General features: G+C 39.5%; 1 protein-coding gene across 1 annotated transcript in view; it reads left to right on the top strand.

Annotated features, from left to right (window-relative positions):
- LOC113064770 (parathyroid hormone 2 receptor-like) overlaps positions 1 to 13789 on the top strand; it is a 34288-nt gene extending 20499 nt beyond the window's left edge. The window contains exons 7-13 of the mRNA XM_026235684.1: positions 1471 to 1624; positions 2910 to 2970; positions 3098 to 3164; positions 5356 to 5450; positions 8465 to 8603; positions 12655 to 12696; positions 12851 to 13789. Of these exons, the coding sequence (XP_026091469.1) occupies positions 1471 to 1624; positions 2910 to 2970; positions 3098 to 3164; positions 5356 to 5450; positions 8465 to 8603; positions 12655 to 12696; positions 12851 to 13408 (1116 nt within the window). The 3' untranslated portion in view covers positions 13409 to 13789. The remainder of the gene's footprint in view (positions 1 to 1470; positions 1625 to 2909; positions 2971 to 3097; positions 3165 to 5355; positions 5451 to 8464; positions 8604 to 12654; positions 12697 to 12850) is intronic.
- Positions 13790 to 17367: the final 3578 nt, after the last annotated feature.

Genomic DNA, 17367 nt, shown 5'->3' with positions numbered 1-17367 from the left:
ATGGGAAATGTATTTATTTTATTCTTATTTATTTATTTGTCCTATAATCCAATCACTTCATGTTATGACTATATTAGCACTATTTTTCTGATGAACTTTGATCTTATTTTATCAACAGTAAACTAAATGCTAATTAATTGTATATGTAATTTGTAATATATACATTTAATTGTACACGTTTATTTTTTTCCTTGGGAATAAAATAATTTTAAAATATTGTTAGTGCATTGTTAACATTTGAATGTGTTTTTTTAATTAGCATATTTTCGGTAACATTATGTTTTCAATAGTTTACTAATTATCACAATGCGTCTTTTTACGCCTTTGTTGTTGTTGATGAAATCGGAAAACGTTTCATCAGTTAACATTGTTGCTAGTAATTTTGTTAGTGAAGTTAAAGTTCAAAGTGTGGCCACATTTAGCGCTAGTCGTTAAATTTTCATGGACAAAATCCAGTCATTTAGATCCACACGATCAGGAATTTCACATTAGGACGAAAGATTTCCTGGATCAATTTGTTGAAGTAAATTAGCTGTTTTTAATAATCTGCTTCATACATTGCTACATTAACAATAATGTTTTTGCTAGCATTATTTTGCTGAAATTTTGCTAATGTGGCCAGACCTTAACAACATTAAATTGTAGCGACTATATCAATGACCATGTCTATTAACGACAAAACTTAACATAGTCAGGACTTAAGTATACTATAGAATCCCATTTCTGCCACTGAACCAAAAAATAAATAAAACAGGTAATTAAGACTTTTTACTTCAAAATTCTGATATAAATTCACAATTGCAACTTATAAAGTCAGAACTGCAAGATATAAACTCGCAATAGTAAGATGCCAGAACTGTATGCAGAATTGTTTCCTCTTAATTAGAAATTATGTCTCGCAATTTCTATTTCATATCGCGCAATTATAACTTTATTTCTCGCAATTGTGAGATTATATCACACAGTACAGAGAAAAAGGTCAGAACTGTGTGATAAAAAGTATTTTATTTATTTGTATTGAGTAGCGGAAGCAAGTTTCCATAATATAATGTACAATTATTTGTATTCCCAATGTTTTTCCTGCATGACCAGTGTTTTTTAATGACACTCTCCCAAGAGTTTCCGACTGTTAAATATGCCTTTGTGGTGGAATTCATGAACATTCACCTTGTAAATACATTCATTGCAACTAAAGGGCTGCATGACAATGAATAGTTGTGCTGTGATTGTGATTATGTTCCAGTGGCTCAGTGGAAGAGCATTGCATTAGCAGTGCAAAAGGTTGTGGGTTTAATTCCCAGGGAACATACATACTGGTAAAAAAATAAAATAAATTATAGCCTGAAAGCACTTTAAATCGCTTTGGGATAAAAGCATCTGCTAAATGCATTAAATGTAAATGTGATTGACTGAATGCTCACGGTTTTGAGAATTCTGATTGGCTGAAGCCAGCGTCGTTTGTACTTTCAGGTCGGGTGCAAGATCACAGTCCTATTCTTCATTTATTTCCTGGCAACGAACTACTACTGGATCCTAGTGGAGGGCCTGTACCTTCACAGTCTCATTTTCATGGCGTTCTTCTCCGACTCCAAATATCTTTGGGGTTTCACCCTCATAGGGTGGGGTAAGTGCACATGTTATGATCAATCAGCACTTGATTTTGTTTTTAAACGTTGTTTATTTTGCCAGACGCCCAGACGCAACCTTCCCAGTTTCACAGCTTGTTATGATAATTCTCATCTGAGGCTTGTGTTACATCTTCCTTCAAGAATCTCAGTCAAATCGTTTTGGTGCCCTTTGAGGCAGCAACACTTACTTGAAGCCTTATTTATTCATACTTTATGTTTTGATGCATAATACTTGCCAGGCAAGCGAAACAGACACCTTTGAAGTGCAAATACTTTTGTCAAGGATCCCGCATTCTTAGATACTTTGTTAAAAGCCAGACGACAGAGAAGCCCAAACATGTTTGTCCTACTTTAAACAGACAAACAATGGCATAAAAGCATGATAATGTGCATTACTTATTCATCTTCCGAACATATTAATGTGTAATCATAATCAAAAATGCATAATTAATGTTCCTAGCATCGGTACGTTTGCAGTATAGTAACCACCTAATGAGGGTTACATTTACATATTCAAGCACTCTGAAACATCAGATCAAAAACACATCGCTGGAACACGTTTTGCTGAGGTCTGAGGCTCTTTTGGCTTTTTCATAATTAATAAACTCTGTGTTTAGGGAGACACATCATAAATCAGTGCCCACTGGTGCTTACTCTCAGCGTGGTTTTGTAGCCAGATCATTTATATCTGAAAGTTGAAGTGTAGTTTTCTCAAAATTAAAAGACTATCTCCATGTAATGCGCGGTGGAAGTTGAGCTGTAAATAAACCATCAGTATTTCCCTGCAAAGACTGTTTTTGTGATTAGCAATAGCCTGTGATATAAGAGGCTGTTCGCAAGGTATATATAATTGAAATTAATTTTTAATTTTATGTACATGAATATTAACATATATTAGTTTTTATATTTATTTTTTTCAGAATATGGCTGAAAAAAAAACATTAAAGATTTTTATTTAAAAAAATAGTGTGAGATTGGAGTGGAACTACATTGATTTTTGTTCGTCTTTTTGACAATGGCAAGTGAGGGGAGTGATCAGAAACCTTCAGTTTTGTTTGTGTCAACACAGAAAATATAGACTTTGCATTTAATTTACGGTCAGGAGGGTCAAGGAGACTTTCGGGAAGCGTTTGACTTGTCGGATCTCATCAGTTCAAAATCAAACAAACAGAAAATTGTGTTGTTCCGGTGAGTTTGTGGCAAGTGACGGACATGCTCCTGTGCTTGTATGCTGCATTACAGTTGATAAATCTTGTCATTTTCTAATTTGTGTGACCGCAGGTGTTCCCGCTCTCTTTGTATCAACCTGGGCTGTCGTCAGGGCAACGCTGATGGATGTAAGGTGAGTTTCCCGTACGTGATCCAGATTCTCAGTAAGGGAAAAAAGTTGTACATTTATATACTGAGAGAGACGCTGTTCTATATATAAAATGTAATATAAGATTTCTGAAGATGTCTTTCTCTCAAAGGTGTTGGGAGTTGAGCGCTGGCAATATTAAATGGATTTACCAAGTTCCGATACTGACAGCAATTGGGGTGAGTTGGTTAGGAGTTTGCCAACAAAAATTTACCATTACGTTTTTCATCTAATATTTATATTTGATTATTATTTCTTTAATAGTTTTAGTTTTAGTTAACAATAACATACATTTCATGCATGGTATATGTTGATTGATAGTTATTGGTAAACATTTAAGTTGAATGCTTGATCTTGACAAATGCAGTCAACACTACAATTTACTTCCTGACATGCAGATGATGTCACTTCCTAAATGTAACAGTTTTAAGGAATGTTACATTTCGTGTATGGGTGAAAGACACACAAAAGGTTTTGGCCATTAAAATTTGTCAATAATGAAGATGAATATGGTAAGAATGTAACTACTTAATAGATTGCAAACATTTTTTGTTGTTGTTTTACGTTTTCTAATGTTTTTAAGTTTTCTTAAATGTTCTGTTAAAATATGCAAATGAACAATTATCTAATTTAATACGCACAAATTTGAATACATTTCCAGAAAAGAAATCTGAACTTTGTTTAACGTCTGGTTCAACATTCTCTTTCATTTTGTTGACAAATAAGATTCAAAGAGGGTATTTAGGATATTCCTTAACATGTTATGTCATAAAATCAGGCAGATGATATGTGAAAAAAGTGAAATTTTGTGAAATCTGCCTTTAAAAATATGCTTGAAATCTTAAAAGTTTTAGTAAGAAAAAATATTTTTCTTAGATTTATGTGTGATATATGTTTACCAGTAACTATCAGTCAACATTTGGCCCTAAACTAGCAACTAGCTAACTAACTTTAGATAAAATGTACAACTCTTGTTACTCTGTTATGAATTGGTTTATATTATTTTGAACTGACTTAAGCTAAATAAGGACACTATTGTCTTTTTAATTGCCTCTAAAAAATGGGCTTCATAACTGATTTAGCTGTTTTCCTGTTTATTACTGTGAAGCAGCTTTGAAACAAACTGTATTGTACTAAGTGCTAATAAAGCTGACTTGATTGGACTTGTCTCTACACTAGTCTGAAACAACACATTATTTTACTATGATGAAATGATTTAGACAAATTAAAAAGATTTAGTTAATGGATACAGTCGAGAACGTCAAGACTTCTGCGATGGGACAAGCCAAAACCACCATTTTCAGGATGGTGGGTTAGAAACATTCGAGAAGTTTAAAACTAACTACTCATTTTGGGTTAACTGTATGTTGGATAATAGTCTATCTAATATATCTAAAAGTTCTCATTGCAAAACATGGAACTGGTGCATCATGGGCCGCCAAATTGCACCGTTTTGGTGGAAAGTGGCATCCAAGCAGTTACAGCTGTCTTCCCATTAACCCCGAAATCAACCCCATGCTCTGAACATGATACACACTGAAAGAGCTCGTCAAAGTCCTGTAATCCAGTGTGTCAAAGGGTCGATTTGGATAGCAGCGTGCTGTCGTTTCTTGACATGCACCGACTGAATGTGATTGACCAGTTAGCCTTTGCATGCATATATTTATTTATCTGCTGGATGGGCAGACAGAGACATTATGCTGTTAATTATCAGCTTTGCCGAGCATAAGCGCTTCCCATAGTAATGGATCTCCCATTTCAAGAACATCTGGACCGTTGCGCACCAGGAGAGTTGTAATTATGCGACAGAAATGCAAATGTTTTTCCGTCCTGGCTGCTTGTCAGCAAAACATATAAATTAGTACTTAACACACGTGGATGAATTTGCGCACAAGCGCTCATGACTAACAATTTCTAGGGTTTATTGATTATGATGTCTAAACAGAGTAAAGCAGAATATGTTAACCAACCTGCTGAAACTTTTAGAGGCTCAGATGCGACAAAAGCTCATCACACATTGACAGACTAATTCCCGAGCGTAAAAATATAAGCAGAATGAAATTTATATTTTAAAAAATTAGTTAAACATTTTTTCTTATTTACTGGTTTATTAAAATTTCATTTTTTTTTTATTTTTTGTCATTTCCGCCACATCTCAGTTAATGTCTGTGAAAACGACATTTTAAATACATTTTACATTTTTTTCTTTACTTACTAATGGTTATTTCGTAGCTGTCCCTAAACACATGATGATGATATTATACAAATATATTTTAAAACATGTATTCATTTTTATTTTACATCTTTATCGAATGTGTTTGACCCTTTAGACGAATGAATTTTAAATGAATCGCTTCTTCTTTTTTGCAGCTGAATTTTATTCTGTTCGTAAATATCGTTCGAGTTCTGGCCACGAAGATCCGAGAAACGAATGCGGGGCGCTACGACACGCGTAAACAGTGCAGGTAAGTGCATGAAATTATTGTTATGCTGGTACATGACCTCATATGAGGATCTATACTGCATGATACTACACTTGGGATTGTTTTTGACCAGTGACAAATTAAACGCAAAAAATCCAATACTTGCCGTTTCTGATGGCACCTGATTCCACGAGCCCAATAGAACAGGTGTTACTTTATAATATATGAAAATAGGTTCATAGCAGCCTGTGCCTTGACTGGATTCTGTTTGCCTGTGTTCTTGAGGCTGCTTTCGGCAAGGTGGAGTGATTGGACACCACTGCTGATATATCCAGGAGAGGACTGTCATTTTCCAGAGAGTAGAAAAGCTTTGAAAGGCTGAGTGAGAGAAACAGAGAGAGACTTTTATTTACAAACAGTTATAAATATACATATAGATACATAGGCTATATATATACACATACGCATAAAAATCAATTCCATTACCTCTGTCTTCACAGGGTTGACATAAAAAAGGAGTCAATGTCATTTATTAATTCTTAGAACTTATACTCCAAAACGAACCCACTTTTTTGACCCAATCCTTAAACATTTGTAAAGATTCATTATCCTCATTAAGGAGTGTTTCATTATTCCTTGTCAGCCAAACTGCCATTTCAGCTTTACGAGAGAAAAAAAATGTTTATTAACTATTTTATTCTTGTTCAATACACTATATTTTTGTCCAAAGACAAAGACCAAATTTATGGCTAAACTTCCTTAATAGATATATCATATATTCTAAATCATGTGGGAAAGTATTAGAGCTGCTGCTGAGGGTTTTAAACCTACAGGGGTTTGATAACCTTGAGAGAAATTTAATCCAGGCAATGAGCGCTATTAAAGACGTTATGGATGAACGGACACAGTCGCATTTTACTCTTAATGAGAGTCGGACTTATGCTCTGAACTTGAAGTAATTAAAAGATTTCCATGGGATTTGAGCTCAGTGCAGGGCTCCTCTGCTTCTGTGACACTTTATTTGAGGATCTAAAAAACAGCAGAAATGCTGCCAACTCAAAACCTAACTCTGCTTTTCTCATTTTCTGGCCTGTAATGTAATAATAACCCTTTAGAGAGATGTTGAGTCTCACTCTCAGTGTCTTGCTCTCATTTCAATTTCAGTCTCTCAGCAGCGAGACAGAGGAATTTTTTCATCACTTTTGCTTGGTGTGAAGTCTAAAACCATGATATTTTTGGTGTCTCGTGAATACTGGGGTATATTTCAAAGTACCATAGTATAGCTATTATTTTGCATGGTAGGGTTGAAAATAGGGATGGGAAAATGTGTTCTGGTTTTGGCGTCCACTACATTCTTTTTGTAGGTGGCTGTTAGGGTGTTCTGGTGGTTTTTAGGGTGTTCTGAATAATTTTTGGGGTGTTCTGAGTGGATGTAGATGCTATAGTCAAAACTTAACTCATTTCTCATTTTCTGACCTGTAATGTAATAATCAGGGTTTAGAGAGATGTTGAGTCTCACTCTCAGTGTCTTGCTCTCATTACAATTTCAGTCTCTCAGCAGCGAGACAGAGGCTGTTTTTCATCACTTTTGCTTGGTGTGAAGTCTAAAACCATGATATTTTTGGTGTCCCATGTGAATACTGGGGTATATTTCAAAGTACATTGGATAGCAATGACTTTGCATGGTAGGGTTGAAAATAGGGATGGGAAAATGTGTTCTGGTTTTGGCGTCCACTACATTGTTTTTGTGGGTGGTTGCTAGGGTGTTCTGAATGGTTTACAGTGTGTTCTGGTGGGTTTTAGAGTGTTGTGGGAGGTTTCTATGGTGTTCTGGTAGTTTTTAGGGTGTTTGGAGTGGCTGCTTCAGTGCTCTTGGTGGTTTTTAGGGTGTTCTGAGTGGATTCTATAGTGTTCTGAGTAGTTTGTGGTGTTCTGAGTGAGTGCTATGGTGTTTTGAGTAGTTTTTGGGGTGTTCTGAGTGGATGCTATGGTTTTCTGTGTAGTTTTGTGGTGTTCTAAGTGGATGATATGGTGTTCTTAGTAGTTTGGAGTGTTCTGAGTGGATGCTATGGTGTTCTGAGTAGTTTTGGGGTGTTCTGAGTGGATGCTATGGTGTTCTTAGTAGCTTTTGGGGTGTTCTGAGAGGATGCAGATGCTATGGTGTTCTGAGTAGCTTTTGGGGTGTTCTGAGAGGATGCTATGGAGGTTCTGAGTAGTTTTGGGGTGTTCTGAGTGGATGCTATGGTGTTCTGAGTAGCTTTTGGGGTGTTCTGAGTAGTTTTGGGGAGTTCTGAGGGGATGCGGATGCTATGGTGTTCTGAGTAGCTTTTGGGGAGTTCTGAGTGGCTGGGGATGCTATGGTTTTCTGAATAGTTTTGGGTGTTCTGAGTGGATGCTATAGTGTTCTGAGTAGTTTTGGGGTATTCTGAGTGGATGCTATAGTGTTCTGAGTAGTTTTGGGGTGTTCTGAGTGGATGCTATAGTGTTCTGAGTAGTTTTGGGGTGTTCTGAGTGGATGCTATAGTGTTCTGAGTAGTTTTGGGGTGTTATGAGTGGATGCTATAGTGTTCTGAGTAGTTTTGGGGTGTTCTGAGTGGATGCTATAGTGTTCTGAGTAGTTTTTGAAGTGTTCCGAGAGGTTTCTCTGGTGTACTGGGTTTTTAGGGGAACCTGAGTAATTTCTAGGGTGTTCTGAGTGGTTGGTATGGTTTTATGGCTGGTATTGATGTATGCAATGTAAAGTGTTCTGAGTGGTTTCACTGGTGTTCTGGTGATTTTTGAGGTGTTCTGTGTAGTTAGTTTGGTGGTTTGGGGTTGTTTCTAGTGTGTTCTGAGTGGCTATGGTGTTCTAGGCCATTGTTTTGGGGGTTTGCTAGGTAAAAAAAATCCATTGCTGATTGCTTACTTCTCAACAAACCTTACAATTTGAAGCAGCCTGTTTGTAAGAGCCACGTGTTACTTATTTCTTTATATAGATGTGGATTTAATTATTGTGAATAAAGTGTGATATAAAATGTAAATATTTACAGACAGAAAATGTATATGTGTGTGTACAGGAAGCTGGCAAAGTCCACATTGGTTCTGGTTCTGGTTTTCGGTGTCCACTACATCGTGTTTGTGGGAATGCCGCACACATTCACTGGTGTCGGCTGGGAGCTCCGCATGTACTGTGAACTCTTCTTCAACTCATTCCAGGTGACTTAATGTTTTACCCTCTCAATAAATACTCACTGTGATAACGTTTAGTAAAATGATGTGTTGCTTTGCATTTCGGTTTAATTTGCTCTGCCAGGGTCATAAATAACTGTGCTTTCATTTTTCGAAAGCATTTTGCAGCTTATCTGTGGACGATGGGAAATTAATAACAGCACATGGAATAAATTATGGGAGATACAGTAATAAAAAAAAACTAATCAATTTATGAAATTATTGAATAGATTAAAAAAAACTAAATTAAAAGTTTGTCCTGAGGTGCATTGAAGCTTTTTGGCCCTTGGCTTTCTGTCTTTACATGTGAAACAAAAGTTAAAATAAAATGAAAATTAAAAATTGGTGCTGAGTTTCATCAAAAGCTTTTACTTTTGTTGGTTTTCAGTTAAAATAAATTAAATTAAAACTAATTAGAAATTGGTGCTTATATTTCTTCTTTGATCTTGTGCCTTTACTTAAAAGTAAAGTTAAAAAGTTAAAGTTAAAAAACATTTAAAAAAAAATCATTTACATTAAAAGTCAATGCTGGTGTGTGTTAGAAGCTTTTATTTGCTTTTCTGTCTTTCCTGTGAAATTTAAGTTACTTTGAAATAAAAGCTTTAAATAAAGTGAAATGTTAAAATAAATCAAAATAAATTATGTTCATTTAAAAGTTGATGATGATATCTATCAGAACTACTTAAAGTTCTGACAGAGAAAGAAATAACAGAGGTAGGTTAGCCGAGTCTTTGGAGACATCTCTCACCTCTGTGTTCGTCTGTAAGGCTTATGAAGCCAGCGTTTGATGATGCGCAGGTGTGGCTGCTCAGCCCGTGATGAGCAGGTGCAGGTGTGCCTCCTCTGTTTCCAGGGTGACGAGAGCACGGGACATGTGCCACAACCCCCCCCCCCCCCCCCCCCCCCAAGCGTCGTCCTATCCCTGTGGAGAAGCGGGGAGTGCGGGAAGTGGAGCCTGACAGACCTGCGAAAGCTGCCCATATCCTTGAGAGACCATCGGCATTCACATTGGCTGTCCCCCGCTCGGTGTTGTACAGTGAAGCCCAGACAACCCTGGCACTTGTGTCCTTGGCTCGGGCCATCCATTGTAGAGTGGCAAGGTCAGTGACCAGGGTGAACTGGTGGCCGAGGAGGTAATAGTGGAGCTCCAGGACCGCCCACTTGATGGCCAATGACTCCGCTGGGGACAGCTTTCGGCTGATATGAATTACCGGGTGTTCCTCGCCATTAAGGAGCTGGGAGAGGACGGCTCCCAACCCGGTATTGGAGGCATCCGTCTGCAGCAGGAAGGGCCGGTTGAAGTCGAGGGCTCTGAGCACGGGCGCCGACGTCAGAGCTGTTTTTATCCGATGGAACAGATTCTCCGTCTCCGGGTTCCACAGGACCTTCTCCGGTTGCCCCTTCCTGGTAAGGTCTGTCGGGGAGAGGAATTTCAACAGCACCTTCCGCAGCTGCTCCATGTGGTCCTCCCAAGTCTCTGAGTGTATGAAGACATAATCGAGGTAGGCGGCTGCATAGAGCTGGTGGGGCCGCAGGAGGACATCCATGAGGCGTTGGAAGGTGGCGGGGGTCCAAGGCAGGCCGAAGGGAAGGACCCAGTACTGCCAGTGGCCACTTGGGGATGAGAACACCGGGGGACCTGCCAGTAGCCCTTGATGCGGCCGAGGGTTGAGGTGAACTGGGCCCTTCCCAGGCGATCCAACAGCTCTTCAACCCGCGGCATCAGGTAGCTGACGAACTTCATTTAGGCGGAGGAAGTCATTGCAGAAGCGGAAGCCCAGGCTGGGGAGAGAACACATCGGTGAACTGACTGACCAGGTGTTGCAGCTCCAACTTTTGGGCGGCCGAGATGTGGGGGTCCATGTCGATAGCCACGGGAGGTATATGAGCAAGGGCAGAGAGCTGGGGCCTGGCCCCGACCCAGCACTTCAGGAGATTCACGTGGTATATCTAATCTTCCCTCCGTCTTCCGGGCTGCCAGACTCGGTAGGTGACAGGACCGATACTTTCGGTGATGGTGTAGGGACCTTACCAGCTGGCCAAGAATTTGCAGGTGGCTGTGGGGACTAGGACCATGACATGATCTCCTGTGGCTGGGTCGCCCTATTATAGTGCCGTTACTGGGCTTGTTGGGCCTTGGCAAGGTGTTTCCGGACGATGGGCATGACCCTGTTGATTCGCTCCTTCATCTCTCGGACATGCTCCACCGTGGTCCGGTGGACGGCTTGCTGTTGCTCCCAGGCTTCTCTGGCAATGTCAAGCAGGCCAAGGGGCTGTCGGTTGAAGAGGAGCTCGAAGGGGGTAAAGCCGGTGGAAGCCTGGGGTACCTCTCGAATCCCGAAGAGGGCATAGGGCAGCATTTTACCCTAGTCCCGCTTGTCCTCGGCAGCCACTCGACGTAGCATCTACTTGAGCGTTTGGTTGAACCACTCGATCAGGCTGTCTATTTGGGTTGTGGTACATGGTGGTGCGGAGCTGTTTGATTTGAAGGAGCTTACAGAGGTCAGCCATCACCCGGGACATAAACGAGGTGCCTTGGTCAGTCAGTATCTGGGATGGTAGGCCGACCCGACTACTCAGCAGGCAGAGCTCCTGAGCGATGTCTTTTGTGGTGGCCTTACAGAGTGGAATGGCCTAAGGGTAGCAGGTGGCATAGTCAAGGATGACCAGGATGTGTTCATGTCCCCAGGCGGACTTCGGCAGCGGCCCCACTAGGTCAATCCCGATCTGCTCGAAGGGCACCTCAATGAAAGACAGCGGAATCAGCGGGCTGGGGTACACGGAGATGCCCGCTGGCAGGTAGGGCAGTCTTGACAGATGCGCTTGACTTCGGCCTCCAGGCCTGGCCAGTGGAAGCGGTCGCGTATGCATTGAACCGTCTTCTGGGCACCCAGGTGGCCTGCCATGGGATGTGCATGTGCCAGCTCCATCACCTCTTCTGTCTTGGATCAACAACCAGCAGGGTTTTTTCCTCCCCCCTTCGCTGCGTGATACAGTAAAGCAGGACGTTTCTCACAGTGTGTATGGCACAGCCTGGTAGCCAAGCCTGTCCAGGGTAGTGGGGTGCTTCGGTGGGCATGGGCTCATCCTGAGGGCCGGGAACCGCCGGCCTGCTTCCTGGTCACTGGGTGCCCTCCGGCGTGCGTCGCTCCTGGACCACCCTGTGGGGAAAGGGCGGTGCTCGCTCCCCAACCTCCTGGTGTTGGGTGGCCTTTGCCAGCTCAATGGCCTCCACAAGCTCATGAACGTTGGTGGGGTTCCGTATGTTGGCTGCCTGACGGAGAGGGTGGGGAAGGGCCTGAAGGAGGCGGTCGACCACTACGCGCTCCGCTACCTGGTGTACGGTGGGACCCCCGGCCAGTAGCCAGTGTTGGGCGAGATGAGAGAGATCTGTGACTTGAGCACGGGCAGGCCGCCTTGGGTTGTAGGACCAGTGGTGGAAGAGTTGGGCGGCACTAATGGGCGATAATCCAACCCGTCCTAAGATCTCCTTTTTCAGCTATTCATATGAACCGCTCCGCTCAGGAGTAAGCATAAAGTACGCTCACTGGGCCTTTCCTGTCAACAATGGCGCCATGATCCATGCCCATTCAGGACCACGCCTCCCAGGTAGCGTTCGTCTCAAACAGCTGGAGGAACATTTCAACGTCATCATGCGCCGTCATCTTGGGGATGAGCTGTGTGGCCTGGGCACGGGGGTCAGGTAGCAGAGTTCACGGGGCAGCGGCCATGCGGATTGCGGGGTGCAGCTAGCTCGCGTTCAGTTTCCCCTTGTTGAAGAGGCCATGTGCTCCATGATCTGCTGCTGGCGGATGCTCACCTTGGTGAAGTTCTTGAGCAGGTCTTCCATCTTCTTTTTTTTTTAATTGGGGGGAAATATAATAAATATATTTAATATTAAATCAAACCAGAAATGAAAGGTTAAAAAAAAGAAGAAAAGAGCAAAATAAACTTTCTTTCACTTGTGATATTATATTGTGTGTTGTGGAGGTTTTCTGTGCACTTGTCCTTCTCACAGGTGTTTTTTGCTCTCTTTCAGGGATTTTTTGTGTCCATTATCTACTGCTTCTGCAATGGAGAGGTAAGTGTGGGCGTAACAGCATTCATATTTAAAATATTGCCACTTCAGTAAAGTTCACATTGAAAGTGATTATTCATTTTCTCTCAACCTTTCAAAGGTTTTGTAGAAGGTCAGTGCACACCATTCATTTTTGATCTTCATTGTTCTCTCCCAGGTCCAGACAGAAATCCGGAAGACCTGGCTCCGCTGGACACTTGCATTTGACTGGAAAGGTCCTGTTGTTTTGGCCAACTACCGCTATGGGACGGTCCTGAACAGCAGCGGTGCCAGCGTCCAGTTCCAGATGACCTCTGTGACCCGTAGTTCTGCCCTCCTCCCCAGCAGAGTATACCGCTGCGCCGCTCGGTCCAGCATCGGCTCACTCGTACACAGCTCGCAAATACACACCACCCTGCCTGGATACGTCTTCAGCAACTCAGACATCGAGAGTCTACCGCCTTCCATTCCAGAAGAAATCGAAGAGGAGGCCAAACACATCGATGACATCACGCTCAAAGCCGTTAACCACATTGCTGTACGACAGGAAGCCCTCAGCATCTGTTTCGAAGAGAGCGGACAAAGCTCATCCAACACAGATTCTGATGATCTCAGATGTCGTCCTGATGACATCACGACTTCCGAAATCTCCAAGTGCACTGATAAAATATCGTTGAAGGAGTCTTCATCGGTGGGATACAACAGTTTGGATCAAGAGGACGAGGAAGTACTTTAAAATGTGAATTGCTGTTTGCAACCCGTTTTACTTCTGTAAGGCAACAATATTTACAATTGAAACAGGGTGTTTGGTTTTATTCTTTGGGGATTGATTGGTTAATTACCAGAATGGAGTTAAATTTGATAAAATAGTGCCTAAATAGCTGTTTGGCTATTTGTTAGCGGTATCCAATAATGCTAAGTGATAAAGGTCTAAGTGAAAATGGTGTAAAAAAAAATTCACCTTAGAGGAAAGTAAGTATTAATCAAAGAATAAATAAAACAATTTCTTTGGAATGACATGCACTGATTCACAATAAGACTGAAAGTGTGTCTTAAAGGAATATTTCCCCCAAAAATTTTAATTTGCTGAAAGTTTACTTACCCTCAAGATGTAGATGAGTTTGCTTCTTCATCAGATTTGGAGAAATGTAGCATTGCATCATTTGCTCACCAATGGATGCTCCTCAGTGAATGGGTGCCGTCAGAATGAGAGTCCAAACACCTGATAAAAACCTCACAATAATCCACAAGTAGTCTACACGACTCCAGACCATCAGTTAACGTCTTGTAAAGCAAAAAGCTGTCTGTAAGAAACAAATCCATGATGTTTTTAAATAAAGAAATATTCTCCATAATATTACTTTTTCCAGTGAAACTATTCCTTTAAGAAAAGTAAATGGGCTCTATTTTGACTTCATGTTGACTTGTAAAATTATTTTCGAGTCAAATAAAGAGGCCATTTGTATTGTATGATGCATGAAAACAAATATTTGGTTGGGATCATCTGGTTTCACTCATTTTAAACCTTGGAGAAAGATTTGTTTTTAAATTTGCACTATTTTTTGCTGGAAATTAGCGCCATCGCACTGCCGTATAAGATTGTTAACATCTTTAAGTTTGGTGAATTAAGTATGTGTAAATATTTCCTTTGCCAAGTGTCAAGCTGTGTCATTTTTGACACACAAATGATGTTGTTCTGTGAAATCAAACAGCAGGACTCATTCATGAAACACAAGCGAAATTAATTTCTGCGTAAATAGTTCGTAAAACATGTTCTTATGTAAATGCTGTCTGTTCTGTTACAGTTTATGCAAGAATGGTTTTACAAATCGTTTAAACAAATTTGTTCTGCTTGTGTTTTATGTCTGTAAAAATTGTTCGCAAAACCATCTGTGCGTAAAATGTTGTGCTGTTCATTTTCACCAATAAATTTACACAAAATATTAGTTCCGCTCGTGTTTCATGAATGCGACCCAATGTTCAGAGTTCTGCTGGTATTTGATGACGCCTTTAGCGAAAATAAGTCAGTTGGACGTTGCTTGGCATGAATGTTTTGATTGCACAAATTTTACATCAAGCTATTTTTCTACTGTGATTTATCAGTAAATGTTTTTCTCAAATTGTTTTAAATGTATTGTGCATCGATGTGTCATTCTACACACTTAAATGTATGTGAAACAAACAATAAAAATATGTTACAACATGTTACATCTGAATAACTACAAACATTACTGAAGACAGGCTGATAAATTTGACAACACTGGGATCTTCGTACGCCTCCTAGTGAATAGCTGAATATCTGAATTAAGTCGAAAGCCGTCCTTAATAGACTGAAGTGTTTACCCTTGGTTTCCCCAGGGCGCTCTTAATGTGTCTTGCTTCCGAGTTTAAATTGACTGAACAGCTATTTGAGGCCCTGTGGGAGCCGTGTTATTTCTTCATACTGTGATAACAGTTACATAACCTTTCTCAACAGGACTCCTGTTCAATCACACAGAAATATACATTTTTAGAAAAAAAAATCTACAAATGCAATATGCAATATGCATATATGAAAAGATGTAATAGATGTAAGCATACTTTTTGATTATTTCGCAGGCCAGAAAGAACAAATGATAACTCCAAAAAAATCTCATGGCGTTGTAATGAATGTTTCAAACTGTGCTCAGAAGTCCCAGATTTAATATGAAGTCATTTCATATTAATCTTTGCAAATGATCTAAACCAGACAAGTTGGTACTGAGATTCAGCATTTTAAATTAATTATTTATTTTTGTTTTTATTAAATGAAATATAAAAATTAGTGCTGAGATTTATCAGATTTTTTGATAATGATGTTCATGATGTTTATGTTTTTTTTTTTATTCCTGTGAAATAAAAGTTAAGTTGGTGCTGATGTGCATTTATTTGCCTTTCTGTCTTTATATATGAAAGTTTAATTTTTATCATTACATTATGGAAAATAATGAACTTTTATCACAATATGCTATTTTTTTAGAAGGACTTGTAAGCCATGCTATACATTTGAATGTTTATTTCATTATGTCTATATGAAAAATCTAAGAAACTGGCAACTTTTGTAAAACTCTCAACTGGCTTCTCATCTCAGTGTTATTTGAGATTAATACATCATTTGAAAGCTTAAAATATAAGCTTTCCATTGATGTATTGTTTGTTAGGATAGGACCCAGATACAACTATTTAATAATCTGGACTGTAAGAGTGCAAAAAATAAAAATATTGTGAAAACCGCCTTTAAAGTTGTCCAAATAAAGTTAGCAATGCATATTACCAATCAACAGTTTTTTTCTTTTTAATATATTTACAGTATGACATTTACAAAATATCTTCATGGAACATGATCTTTACTTAATATCCTAATGATTTATGCATAAATTAAAAATCTGTAATTTTGACCCATGCAAAGTATTTTTGCAGCAATTTGGTCAGCAATTGTCTCATTTTATGTGTCTTATTTCTCTTGGGAATTGTACAGGTCATACTTCATTGAAACAATTCCACTATCTTTTCTTTTGGAGATCATATGCATTTGAATTTCATTTAGATCAGTTGGTGGCAGACATTCTTGACTAAACTGCAAAAATCAAACCACATCCTACCAATTTTCCCTATTATGAAGCTGAATTGAAGTCCTCAGACTCATGGCAATATTGATTGGTCTCCTGTGAAAAGCAGCTGATGCTTTGTCCTTTTGAACATGCAAACAAATTATTTTCATAGAAAGGAAATGGAAAATTATTAACCTTAATGATGGCCATTTTGTGAGAGCAGGTGACAAAATGTTGCTTTTTCTCAAATTACGCTTGTACATTTCTGTGTCCCCTCCATCATTAATATTGCGAATTTCTGACGCCATTAGCAAATGCATCAATACAAAGTGTCCCACCTCCCCCCTCGTCTTTTAATCTTCCTTCTCCTGCACTTCCTGTGCTTATTAGCCACTGACAAGCATAGCAGGTGAAACTCATGTTAATGGGCTTTACATATATATACCAATCTTTCAACACTCTTTCTCTTTAGCAAGGACCCCTGCTTTGTCCAGTTGAAGAAAAAAAAAATCGCAATTTCAAATGTATTTTTAGAAACCTTCTGAATGCCTGTTCTTGTGTAGAAGTTCCAGCAGCAAAGTTTTTTTTAGCACAATCTGTGAAAAGAACCCTTCTCTTGCTCAATTTCAATTTCTCTCGCTCAAAAAAAAAAAAAATTCTAAAGTGCCAAAATTTATGTCAAAATTAACATCAAAATTAGTACAATATATTTGTTGGAAAAGTCTCTAACTCATATTATTTTTGTGTTGCTGTGGCTCTAGTTCCCTCCCTCCATGTAAAATAAATCAATGTGCGTCAATATCTGTTTCTGCTAAATTTTTAAATGCAACTTTACAAATGATATTAATGATGTTAAAGGGTTACTCCACCCCAAAATGAATATTCCAAAACCATAAAAGCTCAGTTCATCTTGGGAACACAATTTAAGATATTTCGGATGAAAACCGGGAGGCTTGTGACTGTCCCATTGACTGCCAAGTAAAATACACTGTCAAGGTCCAGAAAAGTATGAAAAGCATCAGTCTTTCAACCCTAACATTATGAAGCGACGAGAATACTTTTTGTAAGTGAAAAACAAACTAAAATAATGATTTTATTCAACAGTTAGTCTCCTCTATGTCTCTCT

Source organism: Carassius auratus, chromosome 47 (assembly GCF_003368295.1).
Source record: "Carassius auratus strain Wakin chromosome 47, ASM336829v1, whole genome shotgun sequence".
Classification (NCBI taxonomy): domain Eukaryota; kingdom Metazoa; phylum Chordata; class Actinopteri; order Cypriniformes; family Cyprinidae; genus Carassius; species Carassius auratus.
The sequence above is the reverse complement of the archived record's forward strand: the minus strand, read 5'-3'. Positions and strand labels throughout refer to the sequence as shown.